This window comes from Scyliorhinus torazame, chromosome 6 (genome assembly GCF_047496885.1).
Source record: "Scyliorhinus torazame isolate Kashiwa2021f chromosome 6, sScyTor2.1, whole genome shotgun sequence".
Classification (NCBI taxonomy): domain Eukaryota; kingdom Metazoa; phylum Chordata; class Chondrichthyes; order Carcharhiniformes; family Scyliorhinidae; genus Scyliorhinus; species Scyliorhinus torazame.
Genome location: NC_092712.1, coordinates 196,114,739 through 196,142,326, shown reverse-complemented (window position 1 = coordinate 196,142,326; position 27,588 = coordinate 196,114,739). Strand labels below are relative to the sequence as shown.

The 27,588-nt window shown below is 51.8% G+C and overlaps 1 protein-coding gene across 1 annotated transcript in view; it reads right to left on the bottom strand.

Annotated features, from left to right (window-relative positions):
• Window positions 1–26,992, bottom strand: part of gpnmb (glycoprotein (transmembrane) nmb) — a 116,291-nt gene extending 89,299 nt beyond the window's left edge. Inside the window, exons 1-2 of the mRNA XM_072509239.1 lie at window positions 26,816–26,992; window positions 5,800–5,952 (exon numbers count right to left, since the gene is read on the bottom strand). Of these exons, the coding sequence (XP_072365340.1) occupies window positions 5,800–5,952; window positions 26,816–26,891 (229 nt within the window). The 5' untranslated portion in view covers window positions 26,892–26,992. The remainder of the gene's footprint in view (window positions 1–5,799; window positions 5,953–26,815) is intronic.
• Between the last annotated feature and the right edge of the window lie 596 nt (window positions 26,993–27,588).

Genomic DNA, 27,588 nt, shown 5'->3' with positions numbered 1-27,588 from the left:
ACCACCTCGCAAATGGCTGGCAAAAAGGGCAATGCCCTGAGTTCTTTAATGTGAAGGACGACCTGACAGTCGTCTTGGGGATCCTCCTCAAGCTAGATCGTATTGTTATTCCTCACAGTCTGCAGAGCTCAGTGCTCAAACTAATCCACGAGGGACACCTAGGTGTCGAACAATGTAGGCGCAGGGCCCAACAGGTTGTCTATTGGCCTGGAACCAGCCAGGACATATCCAACATGGTCCTCAAGTGTGCGACCTGCCAGCATTTCCAGCCTGCTCAAATAAAAGAAACATTCCAGCAACACGAGATCGTGACCTCTCCGTGGTCCAAGGTGGGGATCGACCTTTTTCACGCCAATGGGCGTGACTATGTGCTCATCATAGATTACTTCTCAAATTACCCGGAAGTTGTGAAGCTGCCAGATCTCACATCAAGGACAGTCATCAAGACTAGCAAGGAGACATTTGCCAGACATGGTATTCCACTCACTGTCATGAGTGACAATGGTCCCTGCTTCCACAGCCAACTTCGCCAAGTCGTACCAATTCAACCACATTACCTCAAGCCCACACTATCCGCAGTCCAACGGGAAGGTTGAGAAAGGGGTCCATATAGTGAAGCAACTGCTCTGCAAGGCTGCGGACTCTGCTTCTGATTTCAACCTTGCGCTGTTGGCATACAGGGCAACCCCTCTGTCCACCGATATGTCTCCGGCTCAACTCCTCATGAATAGATACCTGCGGACGACTGTTCCAGCCATACACTTACCAGACCTGGATCACCTCCCAGTGCTGCAAAAGGTGCAGCAACTCGGGAACCGGCAAAAGCTGATGTACGATGCTCGTGTTACCGATTTGCCTGTGCTAACTCCAGAAGATGCTGTTCGGATCAAGCTACCTGATGGAGGCTGGTCAGCTCCAGCAGTTGTTGTTCGACAGGCTGCTCCCAGATCGTTTGTAGTTTGCGTGGCTGATGGCTCCATTGTCAGGCCCAACGGAAGGGCACTGCGGAAAGTTGCCTGCCCACCACCAGATCCTACTTTTCCATATGTTGTTATGCCTCCTCCGGATACCTCGCACCATGAGGCCACCAATCTGGCAGCAATCCCGCCTGTCAAGGCACTATCGTCCCCACCTCCACCTCTCAGGCGGTCAACAAGGATCAGACGCAAGCCCCAAAGATTGGACTTATAGACATTTATCTTGTAAATTTTGTTCTGTATCTGCACGCTAGACACCTCTTATGTATATATTTATCCACTCGCTTTCATCCACTCGCCATTTAATGTAAATAGTTCTACATGTAAATACAGTCGCATATGCTCCAAGCAACCAACATTTTTTTTTTTAAAAGGGAGATGTCATGATATGCACTCATGCACATGAGATACAGACAGGCAGTACAACCAATCACCAGGCAGAACACTAGAAGGTGGTCTTCAACTATAAAACACACGAGGCATCAGCACTCTGCCTCTTTCCACTGGTGACAACTGTAGTGACAGTCAGGGTGTATATATCAGTTAGCACCTTCTACACGTGGCTCAGAGCTAGTCTGGTCTAGTTAGTTATAGTAAGCACGCTTAGATTAGTAGAGTGTCAAACCCACAGCGAACTGTGTGTACTGCTTGACAAGTTCAATAAAGCGTATTGAACCAACACCAAAGTTTGGAGTCTACTTTCAAGTACAACTGCATCCAGTTGCAGTCCGTGTTACCCCAGGGTGATTAACATGACAAATGCCATCCAGCACAAGACAATCTGGGTGATTGGCAATTCATCTATCACCTTAAGTATTCACTACTTTCACTTCCAGTGCACATTCTCAGCAGTGTGTTCCATGTACAAGATGAACTGCAGCAACTGGCCAATGCTTCTTTGACTGCACCTTTCAAGCAGAAAATGTTATCATCTACAACAGTGGGCTGGATTCTCCGACCCGCCACACCTGTTTTTTGGTGCTGCATGCCCCCGCCGGCAGTGGGGTTCTCCGCCCCGGCAGCTGGCCAATGGGGTTTTCCATTGTGGGCACCCCCATGCCGGCGAAACAGAGGATCCCACCGACGGAGAATCCAGCCCAGTGTTTTCAAACTATTTGCCCGGCGCCCATTTTTACCAACCAGCCATCCTTCGTGACCCACGCCAGCTGACCTTCGCAACCCACGACGACCGACCTTCACGACCCCCCATTTTCTCTAATCTTTAATGCAGCAGGTGAGCCTGCTTGGTCTTCACAATCTCACTCCATTCAGGTTCACAAGAGGCGAGGGCTATGTGCAGATAGGGTGCAGAGTTCAGCCAGTTCCTTTGTGCCGTCTTCATCTTTGTGAGGACGGAAAATTCAACCTCACACATGTAGCTCATTGTTAAAGGCAAAAGCAATAAAATGGTTGTTTTACTCCGCTCCGGATACTCCTCAGAAATGCTACTCCAGAATGCTGTCAGCCTCATTGAGTTGTGCCGTGTTTTTAATTGTGCTGTCACAGGTGAGGCGCAGAAGTTCAGTCAGCTTCATTTGGAGTCCGCTGCAAGTTAATAATTGATTCTGGGATCTCAAACTCAAAGGGATTTTTCACCCACCTCTTCTATCTTAAACTTCTCCCCTGGAAAGTAGTGACAAAAAGTGTTGATCAGTGCAGTCTGATGCGACTGAGTAGGGCTTGCCAGTCTATTGACAGTTTCCTTACGAACACTGTTTTCTTCGTGTCATAGCAGTGTGAGGAACATGTCGTAGTTTTGGCTTTGCACTTGCAATTGCCAAACTTTAAATGATTTCTGGAAAGCTTCGATTTCTTCACAGTGCCAAAAGCAATCATCACCCTTCCCATGCAATTTGAGGTTCAGTTCATTTAGATTTGAAAAGATGTCTGCAAGATAAGACATAATTAGCATCCAATTTTCATCACCAAATGAATCAGCCAGAGGGGGCAGTTTCTCGAGGAGGAAAGCGTGAATTTGATACCTCAGTTCGTAAACTCTGACTAGCACCCGACCCCTTGACAGCCAATGTAACTTCTGTGTGGAACAAAAAATGTGTGTGCTCGGCCCCCTTATCGGAACACAGGGGCCGGGATTCTCCGACCCTGCACCGGATTGGAGAATCCCTGGGGGGAGGCGTGAATCCCGCCCCGACGCCAGCTTCCCTATTCCCCGGCGCCATTTTTCGGGAGCTGTCGGGATTCCCGCCACGCTGGTCGGAGGCCATTGACAGCGGCCCCTCCGGTGATTCTCCAGGCCCCAATGGGCCGAGTAACCGTCAGGTTTTGCCCAGTCCTGCTGGTATGGATTACTCACCTCACACATGGCGGGACCTGGCAGGTAAGTGTACTTTCACAATTCCTTTCAACACTACTTCAAGATCGGATGGAATTCCTTTCGATGCCAATGCCTCACGGTGAATAAAACAATGTTTCCAAACAATGTCCTTCCCAGCTGCCTCCATAATCTTTACAATTACCCTGCTGTTTTTCACAGTCATGTTGGCGGCCCCATCGCTTGTGATTCCTCTGCAATGAACCCAGTCAAGCCCACACTTTCCAACTGTGTAACTATTCAATGCTTCATAAATCTCTGCACCAGTCATGCGGGTTGGTAATGTCAAGCAGTACAGCAAACTTCAACAAATTCATTGTGTCAAACCTACCTAACGTAAACGAGCAAGGTTGCACAATCTGGAACATCTGTACATTCATCCAGTTATATTGAGAGTTCCTGCGCTGATTTTAAATCAGAAAACGCTGGGCTTTTAAATTCTCAGCAATATCACAAATTTGGTGAGCCACTGTGTTTTCACTAAGTGGGGTGCATTTCAGCTTTTTTAGCTAACCTCTCATCTAGAACTGTACGAACTACGGGCGGGATTCTCTCAGCCCGGGGCCGGGCCGGAGAATCCCCGTGACCGGCGCAAATCGCGCCACGCCTCCCAACGTTGGGACGCGATTCTCCACATTGCCATTGGCGCCGGGCTGGTTGGCACGGCGCCAGTAGAGCGGCCCTCCCGCCAATCTTCGGCCTGGGATGGGCCGAGCAGCCGTCGTAAAAAACCCGAGTCCCACCGGCGCCGTTCACGCCTGCTCTCAGCCGGTGGGACCTCGGCGTTGAAGGGTCTGGGTGCGGCCTGTGGAGGGGGGTGAGAGGGGATCCAACCCCATGGAGGGGCCTCCGATGTGGCCTGGCCCGCGATCGGGGCCCACCGATTGGTGGGCCGGCCTCTCCGGCTGGGGGTCTACTTTCTTCCGCGCCGGTCCCTGTAACCCTGCGCCATGCATGTAGCGTTGGGGCCGGCGCGTTGAAGGGAGCCACTGCGCATGCGTGCGTTGGCGCCGGTGCCACTGCGCATGCGCGGATCCCGCGGCGCCCAGTTCACGACAGGATCAGCAGCTGGAGTGGCATGAACCGCTCCAATGCCGTACTGGCCCCCTGTAGGGGCCAGAATTGCTGATCATTAGGCCGTGTTGACGCCGTCGAGAAACGCGACGGCGTTTCCGATGGCGTCAACACTTAGCCTCAGGATCACAGAATCCCGCCCAGTGTCTATTGCTGCAAGGAAAATTTATCTCTCTGCTACAGTGTGGGGAATTTTTTCTTTAGCTACACGTAAGCTACCAGGTAAGAGGCTAATTGTACTTTATTGTTCCATACAACATTTCTGCTGAGGACTTCAGCTGACGATTTAATTTCTCGGTGCATTCTTTGAAAAAAATCAGGTTTGTCCTCGAACTCGCTAGGCTTAGTCTTCAAATGCCAGTACTTCCCTGCATTTACCACACATGGGCTTCACATCCTGATTTGCATTGGCATAATTAATAAAACCAGACCTTAAAAAATAATCTTTATGCTGTTTGGTTCCGGATTTCAGCTTCTTCTTAATGGGCTGTTCATCAGAGGCCCTGAAGCTCACACCAGCACTGCTTTGTCCTGCTGTGGATTATCCTGAGCCACTCTATCCAACTTTAGTTGTGTGATCCTGGCCTGTTTGTGCCTCTGGCCCTCTCTTCTTTATTATGAAATGATCCATTTTAAATTCTTAAGTCCTGTTGCTTGCTTGCTGCTAACAAAATAGAGGAATCTCTCTCTCTCGCCCAGAGCATGTGACATCAGTGTTCAGGGCGCGTGACCTGCTCTCTGCTGATGCTTCAGGCCGCAAGACTGCATCAATTTAAAAAAAATCTGCTCCTGTCAGTACACTGACATCAGGAGGAGACAGTCTTTTCCGCTGGGTTCCGGGCCTGCACAGTGCTGAGGGGAACGCATGCGGGGTACGGCCAGCATTCTGAAAGCTGGTCGCAGTCGGTATTTTTAAAAGCAGGCTGCAGACGTTGGGCACTACTTCCCACAATCAGCAACGCCGCAATGCGTGGTCCCGCTACCCTCCTGACACCCACCCGCGACCCACCCACAGGTCGCGAACCTGAGTTTGAAAAGGACAATTAGAGGCATATGTGCACCATCAGCTGTAATCTTCCGCCAAGCCATATTCCATCCTGATGTGGAACTATATCGCTGTTACTTCACTGTCATTGGGTCAAAATCCTGGAGCTCCCTTCCAAACAGCATTGTGGGTGAACCGACACAATATGGACTGCAGTGGTTCAAAAGGTGGCTCATCTCAACCTTCTGCAGGGCAATTAGGAATGGTCAACAAATGCTGGCCTTGCCAATGACACTCACATCCCATGAATGAATTTTAAAAACTCCTTTTTATTGAATAGAATTCAAAGACCATCTAGGAAAGAGATTTTCAGCAGAAGCAAGGTTTGCAGTACAAAAAATTGAATAGAAATTTCCACAATAAGTTCTTACCTTTCCAGCAGTTTTTCCACCGTACATCATTTCTCTTCCAATAGGGATAAATTTGCTCATTCCAGACATTACTGTCAGGATGCCACCCAGCAAGATGACCAGAATGCCGAGAGAATGATAATTTGCCACCACCAGTTAACACATCTTGGAAACCTGAAAACAAGAAGGGCAGTTAGTCAACTTCAAGGATCAGAAATAAGTTTGTCTTCCGTTGACAACAAAGCTAAACAGCTGTCAGGTGCTTGCTACTTCAGCTGCCTGAAATATATGTGAATGCATTCTTAAATCCTCAAAACAATTTTCTTAATATTTTGCATATTTGAAGTATATTTCCCTTCTCTTCCAATATGCCTCCCTTTTTCCTAAAAAATATACTTTATGCATAAAATTTGTCACGGTACATTACATAAGAGTTAAAATTTGGCATTACATAAAGTGAAATATTATCACTTTCTTTCCATACAGTATATTGCACTCGGAGGTGCCTCACTACACTGGTCTTTACAGCTTATGAGCACGATTTTCCGGCTTTGTTGCGCTCTCGCTCAAGTGATACAAGGCCAGTGAATAGTGGGAGAGGCCAAAAACGAAAAACGCGCCAGGCGCCAAACAGTTTCCTATGCAACCACCCCACTCCTGTAAGAGAAATCGGGATCTCGCTGTAGCGAGGCGAGAAATCAATTATCACCACTTAAGCCCAATTTCCATACAATTAACGAGAGCCATCCCATATCCAAAGGCCTCCTGTCATTCAGCCGCCTCCCCAGCAAGTGTTCACGCTGGTGCCGGTTAGTACTCCTTTTGAAAAATGTGAACCTGGTGGAAGGACTTCTATGGGGAGCCGAGGAGGGGAGTAGCTATCTTTGGTCACAGGCAAAGAGCCCGGGGAGCACTGGGATTGCCAGTCCCTTGGTATACCATGGTGGCCTTTCCCCATTGACTCTTTACACCAGCTCCCATAAGCACTGTAACACACAACCCTGGTCCCTGAACTATTCTTCCTTTACTCTCTTAAAAGTGGAAACTTATATTGTAACTGTTTCCATGGGAACCCTTACTAGTAGCATCCTCCCCCCTTCACCCCCTCCCAATAAGCTACCTTTCTTCCTGTGGGAGCCTGAGCATTGAGGGTTAGTGGGTATTTGACAGTGAAGAGATATTACAACCAAGCTCAATTTCATCTTTAACCAACATCCATACATGCAGACCTTCTCAGTGGAGTTGTGAATATGATCAGAAAAAACTCTGCCTGATTTTATAGATTCTGTTTCTATTGCTAAGGCTGATTCTATTGTCCTCATCATCACCCTAGTTACTGTCAATTTAGCTTAACTGATCTATTTAGACCAGTTAGGTAAATAAGGCAGGTATTTTTTGCTGAGCAACCAAATCCCAGAGGGAAACTTCTCTTACTGATCATACCTTTTTTAAATTCTGAAAACAAGGAGAAACTTACTGGTCCCAAAAGCATAGAATTCCGGTAACACTTCTGGGATTTAAAAAAATTACAGGATTCATTGACAAGATGAGAAACAAACTTAAGCACACAAGGTTAAAGTTATGCAGTTAAAGCAGTCTTACAATCGCTTCTTGGCCTTTTGGCTAAGATGAGCGTGGGATCAGGTGTAATAAGACCATAAGACCATAAGACATAGGAGCGGAAGTAAGGCCATTCGGCCCATCGAGTCCACTCCACAATTCAATCATGGCTGATTTCAACTCCATTTACCCGCTCTCTCTCCATAGCCCTTAATTCCTCGAGAAATCAAGAATTTATCAACTTCTGTCTTAAAGACACTCAACGTCCCGGCCTCCACCGCCCTCTGTGGCAATGAATTCCACAGACCCACCACTCTCTGGCTGAAGAAATTTCTCCTCATCTCTGTTCTAAAGTGACTCCCTTTTATTCTAAGGCTGTGCCCCCGGGTCCTAGTCTCCCCTGCTAATGGAAACAACTTCCCTACGTCCATCCTATCTAAGCCATTCATTATCTTGTAAGTTTCTATTAGTAATGCCTGGATCTGGCATGTCTCTCTTATGGAGACCATGAATTGGATTCAATCTGAATTGGTTTTTGGAGCGGGTAAGGAGCTGGATTAGGGGTTCGCCCCTGTCCCCACTCTGAGCTTTGGCTTTGTAACTCTGATAAAGTAATGGATAAAAAATAAATTAAAAAATAAAAGTCTTACGACCTTTGCAAAAGAACCCGCAGTCAAAACACACAAGTAAACACCTTCTTGGCAATAATCCCGGTTACATTTTTAACTCTAAAAATCCAGTATTATTACCAAGGCAAACTGCTGTCACTTAAGTAAAGGTACATTGCACAATGACTCGCACACTTCCACTCTGTTGTGGAAATGCAAAAATGTTCAGAAGCAAGACTGTTGCTGTTTGTATACCCAAACATACCTCATTAAAATTGTTTATTAAAAAAAGGAAGCGTAGCACGGCACCTGGGAGTCACCTGTGATGAATGGTTACTGCACCTTTAATGTGATGATCCCTTTAAGACCGGGTTTGGAACCCTGGGGGACTCCGCCTCCGGCTCCACCCCCCAGGGAGCCATATATAAGGTAATGTCCAGTGTGCAGTGAGCACACTTCTCGGTAGCTGACTGGTTCTCTGCTAATTAAAGCCTTTGTATTACCAATTATCTCTCTTGAGTTGTATTTGAGGGTATTTCAATTTAATTAGCAGACTACTTCAAGATGGACAGCGGTCTAAAGCCGGGGAAGCTCAATTTGGACGCTCGGTCGCCGGAGGCCACAGAAATTTTGAAATACTGGCTTCGGTGTTTTGAGGCCTAACTGGACTCCTCGGACACTACAGTCGAAGGACCTCGCAAGCTGAGCCTACTACATTCCCGGGTGGGCCACAGACTCTCCTCCGCGATCGAGAAGGCCACCACGAATGAGGCTGCGGTTGAAATCCTGCGGAAGCGCTTCGTTAAGCCAATAAACGAGGTACACGCCTGGCATTTGCTCTCGACCTGCCGGCAGCGCTCCGGGGAAACGCTAGACGAGTACGTGGAAAGACTCACCGCACTCGCTAGGAACTGCGACCACAAGGAGGTATGGCAGAAGTCCATATGAACTTGCACATCTGAGATGCTTTCGTTTCCGGTATACGATCCATATATATCAGGCAGCGACTCCTCGAAGACGGAGCAAAAGACCTTCAAGGCACGGTAACGCTCGCCTCCTCTCTGGAAGTGGCCCACCATAATCTCCGCACGTACTCCACGGACCCTGCAAGCCCCTCTCGGTCCCCTCCAGACTCGGCCACACTACAGGCCTGCGCCATGCGGCGACCTGCTCACACCAGGGGCACACCGTGCTATTTCTGTGGGCAAGGCCAGCACCCACGTCAGCGTTGCCCAGCCCGTTCCGCTATCTGCAACGACTGCAGAAAGAAGGGGCATTTGGCAAAGGTCTGCCTGGCTGGGCCCAAGGCCCAGAAATGAAAGTCTCATCAGGCCCAAAAATCGAGCTCCCAGGCCCACAGGCCTCGCAACGCGGCTGCGCGCTGGCCAGACACGCCCCCTTCTGATGTGTCATCGGCCTCATGCGAGTCACGGGGGTGGCCATCTTGGTGGTGGCCATCTTCAAAATCTGACCCGTGCGACCGACGGCAGTGGCCATTTTGTGCCTCCGGGTGGCCATTTTATGAGTCCGACTCAGCTGAGGACTCTGACTACCCGCAACTGGGAGCGATCACCCTCGACCAATCACGGATGAAGCACCTGCGGAACTCCATGATGCAGGTCCAAATCAACGGGCGCGACACCCTCTGCTTCTTCGACTCCGAGAGCAAGGAGAGCTTTATCCACCCAGAAAAAGTAAGGCACTGCTCCTTGCGCACCTATCCGGCCTCCCAAATCACGGGGTATTGTGTCGCGAACCTTGCGATCCAGGGCGTCGAATAGGCCCATTTCAAACTTTATATCCTCCCTCACCTCTGCGCCCCTGCTGCTCGGTCTGGACTTCAGTGTAGCCACCGAAGCTTGACACTGAAGTTCGGCGGACCCCTGCCCCCACTCACGGTATATAGCATGGCAACACTTAAAGTTGCATCACCCCCCCTCTTCGCGAACCTCACCCCCGACTGTCAGCCCGTCGCCACCAGGAGTCGGCGGTACAGTGCCCAAGATATGACTTTTATCAAGTCAGAGGTTCAGCGGTTACTGAAAGAAGGGGTCATAGAGGCGAGCAACAGCCCTGGAGAGCACAAGTATTGGTAGTCCGGTCTGGGGAAAAGCAACGAATGGTGGTGGACTATAATCAGACCATAAACCATTTTACGCAGCTCGATGTGTACCCCCTTCCCCGCATAACAGAAATGGTTAACCAGATCGCCCAGTACCGGGTATTCTCCACAGTTGATCTAAAATCCGCCTACCATCAGCTCCCTATTCGCCCGGAGGACCGCTTCTACACGGCCTTCGAAGCAGCCGACCGGCTTTTTCATTTCCTCAGGTCCCTTTTGGCGTCACAAATGGGGTCTCCGTTTTTCAAAGGGCGATGGACCAAATGGTGGATCAGTACGGCTTATGAGCTACTTACCCGTACTTGGACAATGTCACCACCTGCGGCCATGACCAGCAGGACCACAACGCAAACCTAAAAAAGTTCCTCCAGACCGCCCGGGCCTTCAATCTGACTTACAACAAAGAGAAATGCGTTTTCCACACAACCCGACTAGCCAACCTCGGACACGTCGTGGAAAACGGGGTCCTAGGCCCAGACCCCGACTGCATGCGCCCCCTTAAGGAACTTCCCCTTCCCCGTAGCCTCAAGGGACTCAAACGGTGCTTGGGGCTCTTTTCCTATTACGCCCAGTGGGTCCCTAGATATGCGGACAAAGCTCGACCACTCATTAAGAACACGGTTTTTCCCCTGACAGCTGAGGCCCAGTCGGCCTTCAGTCATATCAAGGCCGATATCATCAAGGCCGCCATGCACGCGGTGGATGAAACCATTCCCTTTCAGGTAGAAAGAGATGCATCAGACGTCGCCCTGGCTGCTACCCTCAACCAGGCAGGCAGGCCAGTAGCATTTTTCTCCCGAACCCTCACCGCCTCGGAAATTCGGCACTCTGCAGTCGAGAAGGAGGCACAAGCCATTGTGGAGGCCATGCAGCACTGGAGGCACTACCTAACCGGTAGGAGGTTCGCCCTCGTCACCAACCAACGGTCGGTAGCCTTCATGTTTGACAATGCACAACGGGGCAAAATAAAAAATGATAACATTTTGAGGTGGAGGATCGAACTCTCCACCTACACATATATTACATATCGTCTGGGGAAGCTCAACGAGTCCCCAGATGCCCTGTCCCGCGGCACATGCACCGACACGCAGAAAAAACGTCTGCGGGCCATCCACGATGACCTCTGTCACCCGGGGGGTCACCCGGCTTGCTTATTTCATCAAGTCCCGCAACCTACCTTACTCCACCGAGGCGGTCAAGGCCATGACCAAGGCTTGCCAGATCTGTGCGGAGCGCAAATCACACTACTACCGACCAGACAAGGCTCGCCTGGTGAAAGCCTCTGGGCCCTTTGAGCAACTAAGCGTGGACTTCAAAGGGCGCCTCACGTCCACCAACCGTAACATCTACTTCCTCACTGTCATCGACGAATTCTCCCACTTCCCATTTGCTGTCCCCTGCCCTGATATGACCTCGGCCACAGTAATCAAGGCACTGCACAGCATCTTCACCCTTTGGTTTTCCCGCTTATATCCACAGCGACTGGGGTACATCGTTCATGAGCGATGAGCTGCGTCAGTATCTGCTCAACAAGGGCATCGCCTCAAACAGAACGACCAGCTATAACCCGCGGGGAAACGGGCAGGTGGAGAGGGAGAACGCAACAGTTTGGAAAGCTGTCCTTCTAGCCCTACGGTCAAGAAGTCTCCCAACCACCCGCTGGCAGGAGGTCCTACCCGATGCCCTACACTCCATTAGGTCGCTTATCTGCACGGCCACGAACGAGATCCCTCACAATCGCTTGTTTGTCTTCTCCAGGAAGTCCACCTCTGGGATCTCGCTTCCACGTTGGCTGACAACTCCGGGACCAGTTCTACTCCGGAGGCACATGAGGAGCTATAAGACGGACCCTCTAGTCGAGAGGGTCCAGCTGCTGCATGCGAACCCCCAATATGCCTATGTCGAGCACCTCGATGGAAGGCAAGACAAGTTTCCCTGCGAGACCTGGCACCCGCTGGCTCTCCCACCGACGACCCCCACCTCTACCGACGCTACCCGAACCGGCTGCCGACACCGCCAGCACCCCCCCCCACCTCTAGCGCCCCCCCCGGCACCAGCACCAATCACCGTAGTTACCCCGGATAACCCCCCTGCTCCACCACGGGCAAAGGCTCAGACCACCGTGCTCCTGGATATACCGCCACTGAAGATGCCCGTGTCCGTCGCACCACCGCCGGAGCTGAGAAGGTCAACAAGGGCAATCAGACCACCCAAAAGGCTGGACATGTAATTCCACTTCACCCCCGACGGACTCTGTGTTTTCTTTTAAAACAAGGGGTGAATGTGATGAATGGTTACTGCACCTTTAATGTAATAATCCCTTTAAGACCGGGGTTGGAACCCTGGGGGACTCTGCCTCCAGCTCCACCCCCCCAAGGAGCCATATATGAGGTAATGTCCAGTGGGCAGTGTGCAGTGAGCACACTTCTCGGTAGCTGACTGGTTCTCAGCTAATTAAAGCCTTTGCATTACCAATCATTTCATTTGAGTTGTAATTGAGGGTATCTGATCACCATCACCAATAGTCTGTCTTGGTCCACTCCCGTTGATGCAACAGTCAAGAAAGCCCTACTTCCTACGGAAGCTAAAGAAATTCGGCAAGTCTGCATCAACTCTCACCAACTTCTACAGATGTGCCATAGGGAGCATCCTATCCGGCTGCATCACAGCTTGGTATGGCAACTGCTCGGCCCAAGATCGCAAAAAACTGCAAGTGTGGTGAAATCAGCCCAACCCATCACACAAGTTTGCCACCCTCACATTGATTCTGTATGACACCTCCCGCTGCCTCAGGAAGGCAGACAGCATTGTCAGAGACCCCTCACACCCAGACTTTTCCTTCTTCTCGACCCTTCCATCAGGCAGAAGGTACAGATGTCTGAATACCCGCACATCCACACATAGGAACAGCTTCTTCCCCACAGCTACTAGACTCCTCAACGACTCCCCCTCGGACTGATCTGTTCCCTGTAAGAACACTATTCACGATGCCCTCTGCTGCTCTTGCTCATGTATTTGCTTTGTTTGGCCCCTTGTTCCGCACTGCAACCAATCACTGTTTGTCGATGTACCATTTGTCAATGTACTCTGTCGATTATTCTTTTTTGTCCACTATGTACATACTGTGTACGTTCCCTTGGCCATAGAAAAATACTTTTCTTTTATTTTAAATGTTTTTATTCTCCATTTTCACATTTTCCTTCAAAATTTGCACCCCACTCACAGACAGTAAAAGGTAACTGTGGTAGTATGCATTAGGGGTCATGTGGGACTGTGAAGCCATGATGTCATTGGCTGACAGATCCCGGGTCCTGGTTGGACGTTGACCTCTAGCTCCGCCCTGAAGGCGGAGTATAAGTACCTGGAGTCCTCCCCCGCAGGCAGTCTACTACTGAACTGCGGGGGAACAGTCACGCTTAATAAAGCCTCATCGACTTCACTCTATTCGTCTCTCGGAGTCTTTGTGCGCTACAATTTATTAAGCGTGACTAAAGGACTATGGAGCTCAGGATCATCCCAGAATGCCTGAGGATCAGCCCCCACGCAGTGAACGCGGCAGCAGCTTTCAAGCATTGGCAGACTTGTTTCGAGGCCTACATCAGAACGGCCACCGGCCGGGTCACAGAAGACCAAAAACTACAGGTCCTGCACTCGAGGTTAAGCACGGAGATTTTCTCTCTCATCGAAGACGCAGAGGATTTCCAGACGGCGTTCGCAGCACTAAAAAGTCTCTATGTCCGCCCAGTAAACCAGATCTACGCTCGCTATCAACTCGCAACGAGACGGCAAAGTCCCGGAGAATCGATAGATGAATTCTACGCCGCGCTACTAATTTTGGGACGAGCCTGCAGCTGCCCGTCGGTGAACGCAAATGAACACACGGACATGTTAATGCGCAATGCTTTTGTGGCAGGTATGAACTCCTCCCAAATCCGCCAAAGACTTTTAGAAAAAGAGTCGCTAGGACTCTCAGAGGCACGGGCCCTAGCAGCCTCCCTAGACGTGGCCGCGCGAAATACCCGCGCCTACGGCCCCGACAGCGCGGCAGCCCATTGGGCTCCGTATGTACCCGTCGCGACAAACCCACCCCCCCCCGGACACCCCACAGGCTTGCGCGGTCCAAACGCCAAGTCGCACCGGGGGCGCCCGCTGCTATTTCTGCGGCAGGGCGAAACACCCCCGGCAGCGCTGCCCGGCCCGCGCAGCGATCTGTAAGAGCTGCGGGAAAAAGGGCCATTTCGCGGCTGTGTGCCGGTCCCGCGAAGTCGCTGCTGTCCCAGGAGAACAGGGAGCCCTGCAAGCCGTTTACGCTCCCCAACCCCCCCAGCGCCCCATGTACGACCCGCAGGCGCAGCCACTCTGGGTCCCGACCACCGTTGTCCCGGGAGAACGGGGAGCCCTGCACGCCGTTTACGCTCCCCAACCCCCCCCCCCCCCCCGCGCCCCATGTATGACCCGCCGGCGCTACCACTTTGGATCCCGACCACCGCTCTCCCCGGAGAAGAGGGAGTTCTGTGCGTCTCTAACGCCCCCCAAACCCCCCCCCCGCGCCCCATGTATGACCCGCCGGCGCGACCAATTTGGGTCCCGACCACCGCTGTCCCCAGAGAAGAGGGAGCCCCGCGCGTTCCTAACGCTCCCCAACCCTCCCAGCGTCCCCATGTGCGACCCGCAGATGCCGCCATTTTGGGTCCCGGCCACCACGAGGGGAGGAAGGGCGCCGCCATCTTGGACCACCCCAGACCTGTACGACGCATGGGGGTGGCCATTTTGTCCACCCCCACCGCCATCTTGTGACCCCCCCAGCCATGTGCGATGCATGGGGGCAGCCATCTTGTTCATCCCCGACGCCGTCTTGGACGGCAACAACGGACCCCAGTGTCGACAGCTCCACGGGGTTCGAAGAAGACGCTCAGCCACTACAACCACATCTCGCTTCAATGACGCTGGACCAAGCTCGGCCCCGGACACTCCAGACGACGACGACAACGGTGCTGATGAACGGGCACGAGACACCATGCTTAGTCGACTCCGGGAGCACGGAGAGCTTCATCCACCCCGACACGGTAAGACGCTGTTCTTTGACCATCCATCCCAGCGCACAAAAGATTTCCCTAGCTGCAGGATCCCACTCCGTACAGATCAAAGGCTTCTGCATAGTTACCCTAACGGTGCAAGGGAGGGAGTTCAAAAACTACAGGCTCTACGTCCTTCCCCAACTCTGCGCCCCCACATTACTGGGATTAGACTTCCAGTGCAATCTACAGAGCCTAACCTTCAAATTCGGCGGCCCAATACCCCCACTCACTATCTGCGGCCTCGCAACCCTCAAGATGCAACCCCCGTCCTTGTTTGCAAACCTCACCCCGGATTGCAAACCCGTCGCCACTAGGAGCAGACGGTACAGCGCCCAGGACCGGACCTTCATTCGGTCCGAAGTCCAGCGGCTACTAAAGGAAGGCATAATCCAGGCCAGCAATAGTCCCTGGAGAGCACAGGTGGTAGTAGTAAAGACAGGGGAGAAGCAAAGGATGGTCATAGACTATAGCCAGACCATCAACAGGTACACACAACTAGACGCGTACCCTCTCCCCCGCATATCCGACATGGTCAATCGGATTGCCCAATATAAGGTCTTCTCCACCGTGGACCTCAAGTCCGCCTACCATCAGCTCCCCATCCGCCCAAGTGACCGCAAGTACACAGCCTTCGAGGCAGCCGGGCGATTATACCATTTCCTAAGGGTCCCATTTGGCGTCACAAACGGGGTCTCGGTCTTCCAACGAGAGATGGACCAAATGGTTGATCAACACGGGTTGCGGGCCACGTTCCCGTATCTCGACAATGTAACCATCTGCGGCCACGATCAGCAGGACCACGACGCCAACCTCCAAAAATTCCTCCAGAACGCTAAAGCCTTGAACCTCACGTACAACGAGGACAAGTGCGTTTTTAGCACCAACTGGCTAGCCATCCTGGGCTACGTAGTGCGCAATGGGATAATAGGCCCCGACCCCGAACGTATGCGCGCCCTCATGGAATTTCCCCTCCCACACTGCTCAAAAGCCCTAAAACGCTGCCTGGGGTTCTTTTCATACTACGCCCAGCGGGTCCCCCAGTACGCAGACAAGGCCCGCCCCCTAATACAGACCACGACCTTCCCTCTGTCGACAGAGGCTTGCCAGGCCTTCAGCCGCATCAAAGCGGATATCGCAAAGGCCACGATGCGCGCCATCAACGAGTCCCTCCCCTTCCAGGTCGAGAGCGACGCCTCCGACGTAGCCCTAGCGGCCACCCTTAACCAAGCGGGCAGACCCGTGGCCTTTTTCTCCCGAACCCTCCACGCTTCAGAAATCCGCCACTCCTCAGTGGAAAAGGAAGCCCAAGCCATAGTGGAAGCTGTGCGACATTGGAGGCATTACCTGGCCGGCAGGAGATTCACTCTCCTCACGGACCAACGGTCGGTAGCCTTCATGTTCGATAATGCACAGCGGGGCAAAATCAAAAACGACAAGATCTTAAGGTGGAGGATCGAGCTCTCCACCTTCAACTACGAGATCTTGTATCGTCCCGGAAAGCTGAACGAGCCGTCCGATGCCCTATCCCGCGGTACATGTGCCAACGCACAAATTAACCGCCTCCAAACCCTCCACGAGGACCTCTGCCACCCGGGGGTCACTCGGTTTTACCACTTTATCAAGTCCCGCAACCTCCCATACTCTTTAGAAGAGGTCCGTACAGTCACAAGGAACTGCCACATCTGCGCAGAGTGCAAACCGCATTTTTTCAGGCCGGATGGTGCGCACCTGATTAAGGCTTCCCGCCCCTTTGAACGCCTTAGTCTGGATTTCAAAGGACCCCTCCCCTCCACCGACCGCAACATATACTTCCTTAATGTGGTGGACGAGTACTCCCGCTTCCCATTCGCCATTCCCTGTTCTGACATGACCGCGGCCACAGTCATTAAAGCCCTGAACACCATATTCACACTGTTCGGTTGCCCCGCATACGTCCACAGCGACAGGGGGTCCTCCTTCATGAGTGACGAGCTGCGCCAGTTCCTGCTCAGCAACGGTATAGCCTCGAGCAGGACGACCAGCTACAACCCCCGGGGGAACGGGCAAGTAGAGAGGGAGAACGGCACAGTCTGGAAGACAGTCCTACTGGCCCTACGGTCCAGGGACCTCCCAGTTTCACGGTGGCAGGAGGTCCTCCCGGACACCCTCCACTCCATCCGGTCACTACTGTGTACTAGCACTAACCAAACGCCTCATGAGCGCCTCCTTGTCTTCCCCAGGAAGTCCTCCTCTGGAACGTCGCTGCCGACCTGGCTGGCGGCCCCAGGACCCATCTTGCTCCGAAAGCATGTGCGGGCGCACAAGTCGGACCCGTTGGTCGAAAGGGTTCACCTCCTCCACGCGAACCCGCAGTACGCTTACGTGGAGTACCCCGACAGCCGACAGGACACGGTCTCCCTGCGAGATCTGGCGCCCGCCGGCAACACACACACCCCCCCGACACCAATCACCCAACCCCCCCCCCCTTCCTGCCACCGTCGCACCCCGCGACCGCCCCCTTCCCAGGAGGATCAGTCCTCCTCCCAGGCCCGACCAGGAATGAAGCCCAAGCTGAAACCGTACGGCTCCCGGAGACGACAACACCGGAACAAGCACCACCACCACCACCGGGGCCGAGGCGATCGACACGGACGACCAGACCGCCCGACCGACACGTGGCGTCGATCTAACAGTACAATATGTGGACTTTTAACGAGAACATTTTGTCTTTTCCTGACGATTACTGTAAATAGTTTGAAACAAAAAAAAACCTTGTACATACTGCAATAACATGCGAAAGTTTTCCTCCCAGGACCAGCCTTGTAAACCCTTACCACCATGCGAAGCATCACCCCGCCGGGTTCATTTTTAACAAGGGGTGAATGTGGTAGTATGCATTAGGGGTCATGTGGGACTGTGAAGCCATGATGTCATTGGCTGACAGATCACGGGTCCTGGTTGGACGTTGACCTCTAGCTCCGCCCTGAAGGCGGAGTATAAGTACCTGGAGTCCTCCCCCGCAGGCAGTCTACTACTGAACTGCGGGGGAACAGTCACGCTTAATAAAGCCTCAACGACTTCACTCTATTCGTCTCTCGGAGTCTTTGTGCGCTACAGTAACAAATACAAAATCAATCCCCTTAACAATTACAACGATCCCATCCTCCCACCACTCCAAACAACGGCCCACCTGTCAATATATGCATCCAATAAAACAAACCCTCCCACGGTGGAAACAAAAAACAAAGGAGAGAAAGAGAAAAGAGTCCGGGACCGCCCATGGTCACCATTGACCTAACGAGTCCACTCCCCCTCCCCTCCCCCCCACACTCAACGCCATCCAACCTCTGAAAGAGTACCGTACATGATACCCAAGAGTTGTAAACACCCCCCCGCCCCCCTCCAACTCCTCCCATCCACTGCCTCTTGTAAAACTCCTCTCCCCAACCTCGGTTCCTTCCCCCCAACTTTCAACCCCGGCTAGACCACTCGGACCCTGGTCTGCCAGGCTCCGATGGCCGCAGCCCCTCCCCCCACCTCACTCCCGTTCACTGGCCGGCTTAAACCGGCCAGCATGGAGGCCCCCGCCCGGGTCCCTTTCCCCCTTGCCCGGCCCTAGGAAAGCCCAGAGATCCCCTTTTAGCACACAAACCCCGTATGTCCACCTACACCCCAAAGAGCCCTCATTTCGAGTGAAAGTCCCATCACTTCCCTTGTCCAAATATATACAACATTGGCTCCTTTAGCCCATACACCCGCACGCAGTGAAACAAAAAAGAAGAAAATACAGTCATGAGGTTACATTGGCACATGGCCATTTCTCAATTCTTCCACAGTCCTTCTGCCTTCGCAAACTCCTCCGCTGCTTCCGCCGTTCCAAAATAAAAGTCCTTGAGCTTGTAAGTCACCCTCAGCTTCGCTGGATACACAATGCCGCACTGCACCTTGCAGTGTACAGTGCCCTCTTCACCCGGTTGAAGGCAGCCCGCCTCCTTGCCAGCTCCACCGTAAAGTCCTGGTGTACACGGATACCAGCTCCAGCCCACTGCACCACCTGCTTCTGCTTGGCCCAGCACAGGACCTTCTCCTTAACACTGTACCTACGGAAGCACAGAGTCACTACCCTTGGCGGCTAACTTGCCTTTGGTACAGGCCTCCACGACCGATGAGCCCGATCCTGCTCATATCGGGAGGGGTCCTCCCCCTCCCCCAATAGTTTTGCCAGCAAAATACTCAGTCGGCCTCGGTCCTTCAACTCCTTCGGGCAGCCCCACAATCCTCAAATTCTATCGCCTGGATCTGTTTTCCAGGTCTTCCATTTTTCCTCGCAGATCCTTGTTAATCTCCATCACCTTCCGCATCTCTTTCCCCATCGAGGTAAGTTGATCACCCTGCTGCAATAATGTCTCCTCCACTTCCTTCAGCGCCTCCCCTTGCTCCCGTACCTCCACCACTGCGCTCACCACCGCCGTCGTCACCAGTGAAATCGCCTCCTCCACCAGCACACTCAAAACCTCCCTCATCTCCTTCCTCATTATCTCCATGTATTTTGTAAACTGCCTGTCGAATTCCGCAGCCATCACCTTAGTTATTCCTTCAGCCATAAGCAATGCGGCCTCCCCTGGTGCTCCAGCCTCCATTTTCCTTGGTGATTGAAGCAAGATTGGAGGCAATTGAAGGCTTTATTACACTAGATGTTTCCCCCAGCAGTGCAGGTACAGAAGGCAGCTTCTGAGGCGACATGGGCTCTTATACCCCGCCTTGCTGGGTGGAGCCAGCAGACAGGCTTAACCAATGAGAACAGAGTACCTTCTACACCACTGGTCTTCTGGTATTACAGAGTACCGTAATACCTCTAATACTGACTACCACATTCACCCCCTGTTAAAAAAGAGTCCGGCGGGGTGGCTCCGGCAAGGGTGGTGGCCTCGCATTACAGAGTGGTAGAAGTTAAGGTTATGAAGGTACCTGGTATACCTCCATACAGTGTTTCGCCTCGTTACATTGCAACTATTTACAAAATGTATTTACATTTCAAAATGAAGCAATTAGTCGATCGGGGGCCCTGGTCGTCCTCTGCGATCGTCGTAGTTTTGGTGGTGATGCAGGCGGCGGCTCGGGCGTCTGTGGCTCCGGGAGCGTGGCTTTGGCTTCTTCGGTAGCTTCATCACCCCTAGACGGGACCGGTGGGAGGACTGATCCACCTGGGAAGGGGGCGGGTGTGGGGTGCGCCGGTGGGAGAGAGGGTGGGACTGGTGGTGGGGGTGTGTGTGGGGATCCAGCGGGCGTCAGGTCCCGTAGGGAGACTGTATCCTGTCGGCCGTCGGGGTACGCCACGTAGGCGTACTGGGGGTTAGCGTGGAGGAGATGGACCCTCTCGACCAATGGGTCCGATTTGTGCACCCGCACGTGTTTGTGGAGCAGGATGGGTCCAGGAGCTCCCAGCCAGGTCGGGAGCGAGGTCCCAGAGGAGGACTTCCTAGGGAAGACAAGGATACATTCGTGGGGTGTTTGGTTGGTCGTGGTACACAGCAGTGACCAAATGGAGTGGAGGGCATCCGGGAGGACCTCCTGCCAGCAGGAGACTGGGAGATTCCTAGGCCTTAGGGCCAGTAGGACGGTCTTCCAGACCGTTCCATTCTCCCTCTCTGCCTGTCCGTTTCCCCGGGGGTTGTAACTGGTCGTCCTGCTCGAGGCAATGCCCTTGCTGAGCAGGAATTGATGCAGTTCGTCGCTCATGAAGGAGGACCCCCTATCGCTGTGTATGTAGGCGGGGAAACTGAACAGTGTAAAGATACTGTGGAGGGCTTTTATGATGGTGGCTGCGGTCATGTCGGGGCAGGGGATGGCGAATGGGAACCGGGAGTACTCGTCAATCACGTTCAGGAAGTACGCGTTGCGATCGGTGGAGGGGAGGGGGCCTTTGAAGACCATACTGAGGCATTCAAAGGGACGGGAAGCTTTTATCAAGTGCGCTTTCTCTGGCCTGTAGAAGAGCGGCTTGCAGTCCGTGCAGATTTGGCAGTTCCTGGTGGCTGTCCTGACCTTCTCGATGGAGTAGGGCAGGTTGCGTGTCTTGATGAAATGGAAGAATCGAGTGACCCCCGAGTGGCAGAGGTCCTCGTGGAGGGCTCGGAGGCGGTCCACTTGTGCGTTGGCACATGTGCCGCGGGATAGGGCATCAGGAGGCTCGTTTGGCTTCCCGGGACGATACAAGATCTCATAGTTGTAGGTGGTTCTATCCTCCACTGTAAGATCTTGTCGTTTTTTATCTTGCCCCGCTGTGCATTATCGAACATGAAAGCAACCGACCATTGGTTAGTGAGGAGAGTGAATCTCCTGCCGGCCACATAATGCCTCCAGTGCTGCACAGCTTCTACTATGGCCTGGGCCTCCTTTTCAACTGAGGAATGGCGGATTTCTGAAGCGTGGAGGGTGCGTGAGAAGAAGGCCACGGGTATGCCCGCTTGGTTGAGGGTGGCCGCCAGAGCTACGTCGGACGCGTCGCTCTCGACCTGGAAAGGGAGGAACTCGTCGATGGCGTGCATCGTGGCCTTTGCAATGTCTGCTTTGATGCGGCTGAAGGCCTGGCGGGCCTCTGTCGACAGGGGAAAAACGGTGGATTGGATCAGCGGGCGAGCCTTGTCCGCATAGTTGGGGACCCACTGGGCATAATAAGAGAAAAACCCTGGGCAGCATTTCAGGGCCTTGGAGCAGTGAGGGAGGGGGAACTCCATAAGGGGCCGCATGCATTCAGGGTCTTGGCCTATAACTCCATTATGCACTACATAGCCGAGGATGGCTAGACGGTCGGTGCTGAACACGCATTTATCCTTGTTATATGTGAGATTAAGGATTTTTGCGGTATGGAGGAATTTTCGGAGGTTGGTGTCGTGGTCCTGCTGGTCGTGGCCGCAGATGGTGACATTATCGAGATACGGGAATGTGGCCCGCAAACCGTACAGGTCAACCATTCGGTCCATCTCTCGTTGGAAGACCGACACTGCATTAGTGACACTGAAGGGAACCCTTAGGAAGTGGTAGAGCCGCCCATCTGCTTCGAAAGTAGTGTATTTGCGGTCATTAGGGCGGATGGGGAGCTGGTGGTAGGCGGACTTTAGATCCACCGTGGAAAAGACCTTGTATTGCGCGATCCTGTTGACCAGGTCGTATATGCGGGGGAGAGGGTACGTGTCAAGCTGCGTATATCTGTTGATGGTCTGGCTATAGTCTATGACCATCCTATGCTTCTCCCGGTCTTTACAAGCACTACTTGAGCTCTTCAGGGACTGTTGCTAGCCTCAATGACACCTTCCCTCAGTAATCGCTGGACCTCCGACCTAATAAAGGTCCGATCCCGGGCACTGTACCGTCTGCTCCTGGTGGCGACGGGTTAGCAATCCGGGGTGAGGTTCGCAAACAGGGAAGGCGGATCGACCTTGAGGGTCGCGAGGCCGCAGACAGTAAGAAGGGAAATAGGGCCGCCGAGTTTGAAAGTTAGGCTTTGGAGGTTGCATTGAAAATCTAACCCTAGGAGTGTGGCAGTGCAGAGGTGGGGAAGGCCGTAGTTTTTAAACTCCATTCCCTGGACCGTGAAGTTCGCTACGCAAAACCCCTTGATTTCTACTGAATGAGTCCCGGAGGCCAGGGAGATTTTTTGGTTAACTGGGTGAACGGGGAGAGAACAGCGCCTTACCGTGTCAGGGTGTATGAAGCTCTCTGTGCTCCCAGAGTCGATCAGACAGGACGTTTCATGCCCATTGATGAGCACCGTCGTCGTTGCAGTCAAGAGGGTTCGGGGCCGAGACTGGTCCAGGGTCACCGAGGCTAGTCGTGGCAGCAGTTGGATGTTCTCTTCTGGCGGTGTGTGGTCATCCGAATTGGGGTCCTGAGAGTCCAGCCAAGATGGCGGCGCCCACTGGTCGCACATGGCTGGGTGTGTACAAGATGGCATCCATCCATCGCACGTGGTGTCCGAGATACAAGATGGCAGCGCCCGGAAGCCAAACGTGGCCCTGGAGGAGGAAGATGGTGGCGCCCACTGGCCGCATGGGGCCCGTGGAGAGGGTTGTGGTGGCAGTCCGTGTTCGCCTCCTGAGACCGCAGCGACCGCCCGGGCCTGGAATACCGCCACAAAGTGGCCCTTTTTGCCGCATCTTTTGCAGAAGGATGAGCGGGCCGGGCAGCGCTGTCAGGGGTGCTTGGCTTGCCCGCAAAAATAGCAGCGGGGACCCCCGGGGTTGCCAGGCCGTCTCGCAGCACAAGCTTGTGGGGGGATGGGAGATGCATCGGGGTCGGCCGCGGGGGGGTCCACGCTGCCCAGGGGGTTGCCACGCTGTCATGGACGTAAGCGCGGGCGTTTTGGGAGGCCACATCCAGAGAGCTGGCATGGGCCCGTGCCTCCTTGAGGCCTAGTATCTCTTTCTCCAGCAATCGCTGGCGGATTTGGGAGGACAGACCTGCAACGAAAGCGTCCCGGATCAAAAGTTCTGTCTGGTCGCTCGCCGAAACGTTCGGGCAGCTGCAGTTTCTCCCCAACACTAGCAGCGCACAGTAGAACTCTTCCAGCGATTCCCCAGGGATTTGTTGCCTCATCGCTAGTAGATGTCAGGCGTAGACCTGGTTTAAAGGGCAAATATAATGTCCTTTCAGCAGATCCATTGCAGCCTCGAAGTTGTCCGCATCTTCGATGAGGGTGTAGATCTCTGGGCTCACCCTCAAGTGCAGAATTTGTAGTTTCTGGTCTTCCGTTGGTGTATTTTCGGCCGTCCTGAGATATCCATTGAAGCACGCCAGCCAGTGCTTGAAGGTTGCCGCTGAGTTTGCCGCGTGGGAGCTGAGTTGCAGACACTCCGGCTTGATTCGGAGTTCATTTCATTAAAATCTAGTGTAATAAATTGATGCTCGATCAATAACTCCAGAAGTGAGATTGGAGGCAATTGAAGGCTTTATTACACTAGATGTTTCCCCCAGCAGCGCAGGTACAGATGGCAACTGCTGGGGCGACACGGGCTCTTATACCCCGCCTTGCTGGGCGGAGCCAGCAGACAGGCTTAACCAATGAGAACAGAGTACCTTCTACACCAATTATTTTCTGGCATTACAGAGTACGTTAATACCTCTAATACTGACTACCTCACCCGCGGTGACCTTTCCACTCCCCGACGGATCTTCAGCTTTTTTTTTTACGGCCGTTTTTTTGCTCACCTCACCCTCGACATTTTCCTTTACTGTGCCTTCACTGTGCCTCCTCTGTGCCTTCTCCCTGCTTTTGCCGCCTCCGTGGACCCTGGGACCGGACTTAAAGCCCCGAAAATGCCATTCCCGAATGGGAGCTCTCCATTGTGCGCCCGCCGTCACCGGAAGTCAGAAAAATACTTTTCACTGTACATGTGACAATAAATCAAATCAAATCATCTCTATTTTCTTCATCCAGCTTTCACAACTAAGTAGCTATTACTGAGGTCTAACTTGCCTCTACTCTCTAACTCATTACTTTATACATCCCACTCGGAAACCTGCAGCATTAATATATCCACATTGGGAAAAAAAAGTATTAATCTGTACAGGAAAGGTGGATGAAGACACATAATACTGCCAGTACTGCGATAAAGAGATATGCCCTTTCACTAACGATAAAAGTATATCAAGCCTATAAACAACTATGAACTTAAAAACAAGATTGAATTAAAAATCATCAGATACTGTCTAGTCAGGCATGAAAAATGCTGTAATCATATTCATGTGACTGTCAGATGACTGACCAGCCACACGATATTAAGAGTGAAAAGCTGGTGCTGTAACATGACCAAATACAAAATCTTGTAACATGAAGTTTAGAACTGTAGATGTAGTTTTGTAGTGCCAGTTATTTTTATAAGTTACAAACTAAATAGAAGTTACCAAAAGCTGTGGTCTGACTTAGGTCTAAAGTTCCAGTGTTTGATCAGGTCTTTATACCACACCAACACATACAGTGCTGAAAGGGTTTCTGCAGCAGAGCTAATTGACCATTATGGCTACTCTGTTCACTTGTATCACTGTGGAGTGGAAGGGGGAAGAGCACTGTACATTTACAAAAAACACTGGTTTGACTGATCAGCCTCTGATAGGCCAACATTTTATTTTCGCTGGCCCATCAGTTGTCTTCAATTTTGAAAATGGCATTGTAACGACTAACATTTTTATGAAAGGTTTAAAAAAAAAAATCACCTTGCAAACCAAAACAAACTGATTTAATGAAAGTGTTTTCCTTCACCTCTCTCTCAGCCTTTGGCACCAACACCAAATATTCAGATGGCAGTGGAAACTCTGATCGTGAAGGACTATCAGAGGGTTTCATATGGGCAGGAGATAAACAAAAAGGATCTACTGCACCCTCTCCAATACTAGTGCAAACCTGCAGCGAGCAGGCATAGATGGCAATGTTGCTACTGAACCACATTGGACTATTAAGCCTGCAATTATACTACTGCTACTGAGATGTCTGTGATGCACTGTTGACACACTCTTGTATTGACTGGTATCAAGGTACCACACAATGTGATTCTGTGTATGCCTTCTAATGCATGTGTAATTCTCTTGGCCTCAGGAGATAAGGTTAAGAGAGAAAATCTTGAGGTTCTGTTTGCTTTGGCATTAAAACAGATTCCATATCTAATTTTCCAGGAAGTTAGTCCAATGGAGAAGGATGCACTCTGGCACTGGACTGGAGTGGCCCCATTCCAGCCATTTAACATTATCATCTAGGCAAATACAGAGGGAATGACACACTGTCAGACGTTCCGCCTTTCAGGTATGACATCAAACCAAAGAGCAGCATGGTAGCCCAGTGGTTAACACTGTTGCTTCACAGCTCCAGGGTCCCAGGTTCGATTCCGGCTTGGGTCACTGTCTGTGCGGAGTCTGCACGTTCTCCCCGTGTTTGCGTTGGTTCCCTCCGGGTGCTCCGGTTTCCTCCTACAGTCTAAAGATGTGCAGGTGAGGTGGATTGGCCATGCTAAATTGCCCTTAGCATCCAAAAAGGTTAGGTGAGGTTATTATTGGGTTACGGGGATAGGGTGGAGATGTGGGCATAAGTAGGATGCTCCTTCCAAGGGTTGGTGCAGACTCGATGGGCTGAATGGCCTCCTTCTGCACTGTAAATTCTATGATTCTGTGATTCAAAGCCCTGTCTTCAGGTAGAGTTAAAAGATCCCATTGTGCTATTTCAAAAGAGAGCAGGGGAGTTCACCCTGGTGTATTGGATAATATTTATCCCTCAACCAACATCACTAAAATAGGTCATTTTCACATTGCTGTTTTGCAGTCTTACTGTGCATGAATTGGCTGCGCAGTTCCTACATTACAACCGTTACTACATTGTTAATAATGCATTGGTTGTAGAGGTCACGAAAGCCTTTATTTTTGTTCTTCTGTTTATCAAAGTCTCGATGGGGATCGCAGTCGCTTTGGGTTGGGGGCGTTTAAACAGGTCAGAACCTCAGGTTCTCACCTCAGCAACCCACATCACTTCAAATCAACATCACAACTGCTGCAACTCCAGAGGCAAACTCACACATTACCTTGTTGGGTTAATTCAATTTGAAATACAATATGTACATTTTCATAGAAACTCTTTCAACAGCGAAACACAACAACAACGTTTGAATGATGTCCTGGCCAAGTTAAATAAAAATGAAACATCTTACGCCTGCGAGCAGCTGCTTCGAGGGCTGTCAGCAGAAAAACAGTTCCAAACAGCGCCAAGTAGCACAAGCCTCTCATGATGACCACGGGTCCACACTTCTACCACACTCCAAGCCGAGATACTGAACTGCTCCCTGCCGCAACTGACTGTCAAGACACCAATTGCATTCTTAGTACAAACCCATCGCGCCCCCCTCATGTGCTCAGTTAATGAAAGGCGCCTATTAAAAACTGAAAATCAACTCCCGCCCAATCTCATGGTTCTGAGTCATCCCGAGTTATCTGCATCAACTGGCTTATGACTTTGAAAATGATGTCGGGGCAGCAAGGGCAGGGAATAAATAAGGCAGAAAGCCTCCTGCACCAGGACCAAGGACCCGCACAGGGTGTTCCCAAAGCCTAAAAAGCATTATTCATAACTGGGAGTACACAAAAGCATTATTGAAATGGAAATTTTGTTTCAAATTGTGGTTGGTAAAACAATCTTACCAAGAAATGCAAAACACTTGAGGTGATTTTGGAGTGGAGTATTTGACATCACAAAAAAAAGGAATTGTGAAAATTCGAATTTACAGCAGACATATAGATCATAAATAGAATTTACACCAGACATATAGATCATAAATATCACAGAATTCCTACAGTACAGAAGGAGGCAATTTGGCCCTTCAAGCCTGCACCGAACCTCTAAAAGAGCATCACAACCCAGGTCCACTCCCCTGCCCTAACCTCATAGCCCCACCTAAACTTTGGACACTAAGGGGCAATTTAGTAT